Source organism: Olea europaea, chromosome 12 (genome assembly GCF_002742605.1).
Source record: "Olea europaea var. sylvestris chromosome 12, O_europaea_v1, whole genome shotgun sequence".
NCBI classification, from domain to species: Eukaryota; Viridiplantae; Streptophyta; class Magnoliopsida; order Lamiales; family Oleaceae; genus Olea; species Olea europaea.
The window spans coordinates 12,815,037-12,824,966 of NC_036248.1; the positions used below are offsets into that span (position 1 = coordinate 12,815,037).

General features: G+C 35.7%; 2 protein-coding genes across 2 annotated transcripts in view; one reads left to right on the forward strand and one right to left on the reverse strand.

Annotated features, from left to right (window-relative positions):
* Positions 1–2,896, forward strand: part of LOC111405699 (protein COP1 SUPPRESSOR 2) — a 4,799-nt gene extending 1,903 nt beyond the window's left edge. The window contains exons 4-6 of the mRNA XM_023034697.1: positions 1,079–1,152; positions 1,871–2,028; positions 2,445–2,896. Of these exons, the coding sequence (XP_022890465.1) occupies positions 1,079–1,152; positions 1,871–2,028; positions 2,445–2,608 (396 nt within the window). The 3' untranslated portion in view covers positions 2,609–2,896. The remainder of the gene's footprint in view (positions 1–1,078; positions 1,153–1,870; positions 2,029–2,444) is intronic.
* Positions 2,897–3,072: 176 nt separating this feature from the next.
* Positions 3,073–9,407, reverse strand: LOC111405698 (proline--tRNA ligase, cytoplasmic-like). The gene is made up of 13 exons (XM_023034696.1): positions 9,265–9,407; positions 8,823–8,902; positions 8,599–8,684; positions 8,227–8,319; positions 7,598–7,714; positions 6,990–7,177; positions 6,637–6,703; positions 5,522–5,644; positions 5,252–5,404; positions 4,529–4,813; positions 4,127–4,345; positions 3,649–3,742; positions 3,073–3,430 (listed from the first exon to the last, which is right to left on the reverse strand). Exons 2-13 carry the CDS (start codon positions 8,860–8,862, stop codon positions 3,366–3,368), a joined length of 1,530 nt encoding a protein of 509 aa, XP_022890464.1. The 5' UTR covers positions 8,863–8,902; positions 9,265–9,407; the 3' UTR covers positions 3,073–3,365.
* Positions 9,408–9,930: the final 523 nt, after the last annotated feature.

A 9,930-nucleotide genomic window follows, 5' to 3' on the forward strand; every position in this document is an offset into this window, starting at 1 on the left:
CAAAAAAAAAAATTCTTTCAATTTTTCTTTTTTTTTTTTTTTTTTTTTCCCTGGGAACCACCTTGCTGTGCTGGGAGGGACCAACATCTGTTTAAAAGGTTAAGCCCCAATTTAGGGTTTCATTTTCAATAATAAGCGAGTCACCTTCCCAAGCACCTGTGGAAGATGGAAAGAATCTGAAAATATCTTTGATGAGACTAGAGGCCAACTAGTGGTACAACTGTAAGTAAGTCTAATAAATATAGATGTACATGCCCAAACTAAATTTCCTCACAACATTAACTAGGAATAGTTATAAACCTTTAACAAAGGCCACTGTTCCCTTCAGTAATAAGAGTAGAAAGCAATCTTTTTAGTGATGATTGGACTAGAAGCATTTGACAAGCTATTAGGTTGGAACAGTTGCGACTTCAACAACTAGGAGGCAAGAGCGCTGGTGATGTTTCATGGCATAGTGTTCCCTGAGGAAACAATATCCATAATGACATTGTATACATCATGGTTAATAAAATCCTGGCAATATACATAAAAGGACTTGGGTGTCCATCTATAGCCATTGTAAGAACTGGTGCCCATTGGCCTAGTTCTGAACAGAGGTTTCATAAAGAGTGTATATTTGGTCTATTTGTTCATAAATTCCTACAGTCACCAATGCTATAATACAGTCTTCTCTCACTACGAGTGTTGCAATTGCTGGTTCACTATATTATCAATTTTACACAAGTGAAACACAGCAATTTACTGCAAGTTGCCCGCCTCCCCAGTTTTATTACATTTTCATTGTTATTGCCTAAATTTTTATCGAGTTAATTGGTTCTTTGATTGTCCTGGTTGAACTGTAACTGTTCAGCAGACGAATTTTTGGATGACAGGAAAGTCTGAATTTACTGTTAATTTAAGTTTCATATGCATGCCTATATATTTCTTTTACAAGAAGATAATAGGTGTCATAGGACCTTCCTCAGAAATAGTGATATGTGTATGTGTACACACACACACACACACACACACACATATATGTATACAAGTCGCAGAATCAAAATTGTGTTTTTGAAGCTTCCCAATATTTTTCCTTCAGGTGAAGAGGCGAAGCTCTGAAGAAAGCTCTACTCAGTGGACCACAGGAATTGCTGAAATTCAGCTTCCGATTGAGTAAGTCTCTGATAAGGTTCTACTGGAAAGAACGAGATCAATTAAGAATCAACAACTTCTTTATTAAAAAGACAAACTGAATTACAGAACAGAAAATGATAAGAAAAGCCTATAGAAGGCTGTAAACATACGAATACTCCTCTCCCTCGCTTTCTAATTGCCTGCCTATTGGTTCTTCCTACTGTCTTAGTTATAAGCCTTTTGGTAACAACTTTCTGTTTATGTAACCAACTCAGTTGCTGGTTCCCTCCCACTTGCTCGCTTGACCTTCTTAAGCCTTCTAGAATATGTGTGTATGATGGGGGGTCTATCAGTCTTGTTCTATTTTCCTCTCAAGCAATGATTCAGTCCCATTCCCCCTATAAAGATTGAAATGATATCAAAAGTGTTGATCCTCAAGAAAGCTTTTTATTCTTAATGACATGCTACCTCCACTACTCTGTAGTCTTATATGTGAATTTTAATGCTTTTGGAAGCATGGGAGGGAGAGAAGTTAATGCAGTTGTGTAACCTAGCTTCTCGCTACAATGTTTCTTGAGTTTATTCATAGCTGTACAATGGGGTACTACTGCCTTGTTTTATGAAAGTGATGCATGAATTCTTACTCAAACAATGAGTACGATAGGCATGCCACTGTTAAAAGGGTATGGAAACATCACCTGTAACTGCCAGACAACTGAAGTTCACTGCTTTCTTCTGATTACTCACTACTCTACAGATACAAATTAAAGAATATCGAGGAAACTGAGGCTGCCAAAAAGCTCTTACAGGAAAAGAGGTTAATGGGTGGCACTAAAGCAGACTCCAGAATTCCCTCAAGTTACAGTGCTGACTACTTCCAACGTGGAAAGGACTATTCAGAAAAACTTAGGAAAGGTCAGTTTACCTTATGTCTTCTCACTACACAGAAACGTGCATGAATCCATATATTGGAGTAATATTTCCCTGAATATTATCTTATAATTTTTAAATCTTTTAAAGTTAGGTAGTAACCCCCCTAAAAAGAACACATCAAAATAAGTAACAGTTTTTTTACGAGAAAAAGATAAGTGGCTTGCAACTTGTAAGCTAAAACAAGCATGTTAAAAATTAAAGTTACCTAAGCAAAATCCAAATATTTGCAAAATGTATATGTTATAAAATAGGGCTGACATTTGAATTTGCTGGCTCGCCATTCCTTCCTTCAACCATATTCACTACTTAATAATTTCACAAGAGAAATGTTCGCTTTGTTTTGCATAATTTCTTATTTGTTGATATTTTTGATGTAAACTACAATTATATATTGGCAGATCATCCTGAGCTTTACAAAGATAAAGGTGTAGACAATATTGGTCCAGTATCTAGACATTCTGATTCAGTTACTGATGGAGCAGCTCGAAGGCCAGCTGCAACAGATGAGTTCATGCTTCAGCGATTTCGGAAACAAGAACGCCATCGTGTGATGCAGAGATAACACGCATCTGAATGTCTGATACCGTCTCTATTATGAGTAGAGGCCAAATTTGGCCCATGCATTGAGAAATTTCGTGCTCCAACACATTTCTCTTATGTTTGTATGCCCGGTATTTCATGAGGTCTTGTTTTATTTGCACTTATGGCATTTTCCATTTTATCTTGTTCATGTAATGCTACTGTTACCACCAAACTGAAATCATCGCTGTGCTATTAAATGTGTCACTAGAACCTGTACTGTTGTTGATTTTGGTTTTTTATGCAATTGTTCTGTTGGTTGTGAACTTTATTTTAAGAGCTGCATTTTTACTACCACATAATCATTATGCCTTGTTTAAGCCCCCATTTTGTTGTGTAAAATAGTGATTTTTTTCACTATATGATTAAAAAGTAGAAAAATAAATTGGATTATTTCCAAAATTATTTTCTTGAGAGAATGCGATTGAAAATAAGTTTAGAGAAAAATGAGCTCAAACGAGCTATATTGTACCAAATCATTCAAATAGCCTGGAGAAATCACTATAATGCATCAAAGCATTCATGGGCATTACAAGCACATTTTATAAAGTCATAACGCGAAGGGCAAAATGGAACTACAAATCCATGAGGTATATGGTAAATCTTCTGAGAATCTTAAACACTAACTATTTTAGAATGGGTGTTTCACATCATCTAACCTCAACAGTATCAATCAGAAATTTAATCAATCGTAGCGCTTTATATGGCAGGGGGTGATAATATATATATAAAACCAGTCTTCAATAACTCCGGCCCCAGTACGTCCACTTTCTGGCAGGTTTTCCTGAGGCAAAGCACAATGTACCTGCATAGAAAAGAATATTTTGAATAATCCCCAGTAATTCGCAACCAAGGAAATTACATCAAGTGATTAGTAAATTAACGACCCATACTCCAGTCTATGATCGTTTATAAACTCATTTTTCCACACTGGAGGGAATGTTCATTCACCACCAAGCTGCATCAGGAAATCCGGGACTTCTATCAACAAAATTCTCAAAAACTGAACTTGTATTATTATACCTTCTGGGAGTTCTGGCTGGTCAAATGGAGAACACAGGGACTTGGCTGCACCGATCTCGCCCTTTGTCCGTGCTTTTACATCCTTCTCCACCTCCTACAGTACAAAACACAAAATTACACGAGGATGATTTTGATAAATTAGAAATGCCAAACTAGCAAACATGCAAACTACATTACAAGGACCTAGCCAGTAGAATTTTTCATCTGTTCAAGTACATATAGACAAGGATGTCAAAAAAAGCTCCCGCCTTCATCAAAATTTTGAAATTTCAGGATGGCAACCCAGTAAAGTTGAGCAACTTGCCTATACTCTTCACTATCTTTTCTACTTGCCCTTCTGCTAGTACTACTTCTAGTTGCGGTGTTCAGGAGCGGGGTGGAATGATTCCCATATACAAATCAAATTTACCATGCATAGAAAACGGCTCCTAGGAGTACAATTGGGTAGCCACGAGAAAAGGAGAAATAGATATCATACCTCCTCATCACACCATGGAGCCAGAATCATTTTATTTTGGCTCAGTGCTTCCGCAAATTCTTCCCACGTGTTTACAGTTTGAATGCAGGCATCTCTTTTTTGTTTAGCAACTTCAAAGAGACTTCTCTGGATGTTATTGAGCAAGTCATTTACTTGCTCAACCAAATTAGCCATGGGAATATCAATTTTGGCTGAATTATCACGTCGGACAGCACGCACCTGATTGAAAAACAAAAATCTCAGTAGGAAGCAAATCAAGCATCAAATATGACAGAAATAATGAATAAAGACCCCAAATGGGTACATTTAATTTATCTTTTCTTAAGTATAAATTAATTTATGCAGCGATAGATCTGGAAAATATAAAAAAAAAACAAAAATTGCAGAATTTATTTCTGATACCTGATTATTAGCCAAGTCCTTGGGGCCTATTTCAATCCTAAGAGGAACACCTTTCATTTCCCAATTTGAATACTTCCATCCGGGTGAGTAGTTATCTCGAGAGTCCACCTCGGCACGGATGCCAGCTTCATTCAAGGTCTTTACGGTAGCTGCACATGCATCAAAGATTCCTTGAGTGTTGGCATCCTTATAGGGTACAGGAATTATGATTACTTGGATAGAAGCTATTTTAGGAGGCAGCACCAAGCCTTTATCATCCCCATGAACCATAATCATTACCCCTATCTGCCAAAAGTTAAAAGAACAAAATGGAAAAGCAAAAATCAATAAGCACTGTGGTGGAAAGAAATTGTGCTAATAAAACCAGACTTGAGATTTAGGGCCTGTTTCATTTTCAAACTGAAATACTAATATTTTCTATGAAAAAGTTGAAAGAAAGGAATATGAAAAGGGAGGCAAATCCCATTTTAAGTTGCATCCTTTCCACTGCATTTGCCAGAAAACCTTCAAAGAGAAATACGCTCACTACTTTAAAGAAAAAGATGATGCGTAGACTGTTCTTCTGCTTTGAACAGCATAGCTTAAAATGATTTTCAAGAAAGCACAAGATAAGCCTTTTCCTTTTAAAAAGATTGCCACAGTTGTTCAGAATTGCCTTTGAACAACAGAAATGAGAACCCTAAAAAAGTGTATAAAGACAAAAGGAAAGGATATCCTGCTTACTGTTCTGGTAGTATAAGCCCATGAATTCTGCCAGACCATAGCCTTTTCTCCTTTATCATTTTCAAAATTGATCTCAAACATTTTAGCAAAATTTTGACCCAAACAGTGTGAAGTTGCACCTTGTATACCACGCCCCGTGTTTGGGATAAAAGCCTGGCAAACAATGCATCAAATCATGTAAAAATTTGGTTAAAAGTTCCCTTCACAAGAAGAGAGCACTCACTCAGAATAATTAGAATTGTATAAGATGGCGTCATTATTAATAAACACCTCTACAGTAGTGGTGTAAAGTCCACCAGCAAACTTCTCATGCTCACTTTTCTTGCCCTTAATAACAGGTACAGCCAAGAATTCTTCATAAATACGTCTATACAATTCCAGAATCTCAAGGACCTGAAACAAATACAATAAGAAAACTGCACAACAAAAACAATGAACTGCTAGTTCTGTGTTAAATATCCTGACAATGCTACCAAAACTGAAATATTACTCGTAAAAAGTAAAATTAAAAATCATCAAATATTTTTTTTTCCCAACAATCATCCAAAAAACTGCATGTATTGAATAAACATTTCAGCTCTTCAAATTCAAAAATCAAAATGCTTCCAGGGCGGTATCATGGGAATCCTCGAGCAATTTCCTGGAATCTTCTAAAAAGGCTAAACTACCCATGTCAGTCACTCCATTCTCAAAATAAGGATATTGCAAAAGGTTCCTTTCATTTGAAGAGTAAGAGAGATTTTTGATGAATATGACGCTTGGGCATAGGCCTGAATCTGAATCTGATATTCATACCCAACTCCATCAACATTGACTTTATTCTTACAACAATGCCATATTTATTAAAGTTTTGCTAGTCAGAAAGAATATGCAGAGCAGTGGATAGACTCAAAGATACACACACGGCAAGAAAATAGTTTAACACCAGCAACAAGGTAGGAATCGGTAATCACAAAAAACTCTCAGAAGCCAGCACAAGAAAATAGTTTGACGCTGTAATGGGACAGGCGTTCCTTGCTCTGGCAACAAGAACTAACGCTGTCCACAAGTTTCTAGTCAAAAAAATCTTCAACCAATGACACCCCAAAATTATTGTATAAGTACATAAAGTAACCATAAGCAAGAAAGCAGTACTTTGAAAAAGATGACCTAACATAGAAAATCTAAAACAATAACAGAGTACGATTCCAACTACAGCAGTGAGAAAAGGTACTAAGCATACAGAAAAAGAGAGGCTGGAATTCTTGTCATTAAAATGCAAGTCTTTAAATTGTTCAGGTTGAGGTTCCACTTTAAGAGCAAAATTTAGTCAAAAGTAAAAAGTTCTGAATCTTCATAACAAGTGAAAATCCTGGCATTGCAATCCATAATATAGCAAGAAGTACCTCGGTATCGGCCTCCTCCTTTGCTGCAAAAGCAGTATGCCCTTCCTGCCAAAGAAACTCTCTACTCCTGCAAAATCATAAAGATGATACTACCAATTAATAGACGACAAAACCTGATTATTGATAGTTTTCATTTATTTGCCTTGTCACAAGATACGACTGTTCAATTTTTTAAGTAACCAAAAAAAAAAGGATAATCCGGGGACAAGAGATCAACTCGTTTTTGGTTTATATCTAATACAAATACTGGGCCTCGTGAAATAGAAGCTGTATTCTCCTAACAGCAAGACTACTGAACATGTCCTGCCAAGAAAGCACAAAATTAACTAAAAGACAAGCTCCCTGAAAAGCACCTGATAAATGGAGTAGGATTGCTGAACTCCCATCGAACAACATTGCACCACTGGTTAAGTCTCAGAGGCAAATCACGGTGTCCCCTAATCCACTTAGAAAAATAAGGATACATAACAGTTTCACTAGTTGGCCGAATGGCAATGGGCACGTCCAGCTCAGATTCTCCTGACTTTGTAACCCATGCAACCTGTAAACAGTTCAAGATCATAGTTATAACCAAAGAATGATGGAGTTCTCATTTCTAGTGGTTGAGATTGCATTTCTAATGGTGGTTTATTATAGGCGTTAATGTAGAAACTCGATATCATTATATTTTTCAGCAAATATTAGTTTTAAGTCAATGAATCAAACTGATGAAAAATGATTCATGTACAGGAAGGAATCTGCAAGAAGGTGCCATCAAACTTGATAATCACTGATCATGTGCTGCCTGTTTATCATCGACCCAGAAAGTAAACTAGGCCAAACCAAGAGTTACAGTTATCACCAGCAAATCTCTTGACTTTCAAGAAAATAATCCATACACTTCCAAAATATACTTAATTATGCACCAAACTACAGATAAATATGGTGTAACACACTAGAGTCAAGAGCAAACTAATCTCACCTCTGGAGCAAACCCCTCTATATGATCCTTCTCCTTTTGTAGAACACCAGGGGACACAAAGAGGGGGAAGTAGCAGTTTTTTATCTTCATTTTCTTAATTTCAGCATCAAAGAAGGTCTGCACATTTACATAGGAAACAGATTCAACAGACATATCTAGATTCAAAAAATGAGATGAGAATCAAAAAGGTGAAGGTTATCAAACAGGCAAAATAATTATTAAGCAAGGAAAAATTACAGGACAAAACATTGTAACATTCCATGCCCAACAATGATCCAATTTTTTCCTCATGATATTACAGCTAATAACTTAGATTTGAAAATAGGAAAATGCAAAACATTGTTACTAGTAATGTGCACCTCAAATATTTGGATATCACATCTAAAGTATATGTTATCGTAAAAGAATACATGACAACTGGTTTCACACATGTAATGCAATTCTCTAATACTATTGCAACAATAGACCAAGTCTTTCTCATAGAACTTGCGGTCTTTAATATTGAAAAATTCAACTCTATTCAGAGCACTATTGAATTTACTAAAAGGATCAAAGAAATCAAAATTAAATGCAAGAACATCAAGTAACATATTACCAGTAAAGAGTAGAATTTCACAATGAAAACTTACTTGCAAGATCTCCCAAATGGACATCGCCCATGGCCGCAAAATGTAACAACCAGATATGTCATAGTACTCAATCATTTCACCATTAACAACAACCTATATAGTAGAGGAGTGAAAATGTGATCAAGGCTGCTAGATCGAAAGGATTCCAGTTTCAAACTTATGAGACTGAAACAGGAAATTGGGAGTCAATTTAAATTAGAGATAGGTTTGCAAGGACAAAATATCGTACTAAAAAGAAAATGTGTGAATAAGAATTCATGGAAGCACAATACATCATAAAAATAAGTAGCCAGTAGTAAACACAACAAATATACATGCAACCTCAACATATGACAACATTGAAAAAGCAGCCAGAAATAGAAAGAAAGTGACCTCAGAATACCACTCTCCAAAGTTGTCATCTTTCTTGACTGAGAGACCTAGACCAGTCTCTTTCTTAACTTCCTTCTTTTTTCCTTCTGCATAACCAAATCATAATATTTCAAAAGAATACCCACATTGTATGTGCAAATACGTACACACCTCCTCCATAAAGAAGAGAAAAGAGATGCAGTGTACTCTACTGGGATGAGATAAGAGTGCAGATGGATACTCACTGGTGTTGGAACTATTGGCATCTTTATCTTTACCAGCCATGAGATGATGAATCTATAAAATTTCACAGCACAGGACAGACCTGTAGACACGAATTGAGGCGAATTAGCAGATCAGGGTGGAATGTCATATAAATAATCAAAAATAAATAAATAATTAATAAACAGATCGGCATACATAGAAGAAATGATACTGACTCTGAAAAATTCCAAAAAAAAGGGAACGACAAGGCAGCCTCTTGGATTCATTTACTTTTTTAAATTAAATATCACCAGACAAAAAGAGTTAAAAATAAAAAATACAGAAACAAATCCGTTATCCGAGTAAGATTTTTATCTAAACAAGCAGTTATTTTATTAATTTCATGACATAACACAAATTTGAACTGGAAAAATACAATTACAGAATGAAGGGTAAAAAAAAATAAAAATAAAGAGTGGGTACCAATCGGAAGAGTTTCCTCTCTCCGCCGCAAAATCGTAGAGATGCGCGCACAGTGGAGAAGCAGAGGCTATAGCCGCTCTTTATCGGGTAACCTAAAATTGCATATCTTTCTTACTGAAACGTGGTTGCCCGTATTAAATAAAATAAATTCTATTATAGCATCCAAGTTTTAGGGCAAATTGTAGGGTTAGTCCTCAATCTATACACTTGTTTTAGCAACTTAAACTTTTTAATCTATTTGTTTGAAATGTGGCGCCATACTCATCCATGTTAAAAAGTTAGTCTGTGGATCTCAATCATGACTCTGGTTTCAATTTTTTATTACAATGTTAAATTTTAATTTTAACAATAAGTTTGATAAGATTCACAAGTATTATTCACTTTTTCAGCAACATAAAATATAATTTTTTAGTCAAAAAAAAGAAATTCGAACAGAGGTTATATGTGTAATTGACCTACCACAAAATCTTGCGCCTGTCTGGTGGCGATTCTTCTAAATTTTTAGCTTATTTTGGACCGTTGTAGAATCAGGGTTTCAACCACAATTGTTGAAAAAGTCAACGTTCTCTGATTTTTATAGAATGAATTACCGAAAATGACCCTCCCAAAAAAATTGAAGAAAAGCTAAAGAGGACATTTCCGTAATTTAACATATAAAAAAATTAT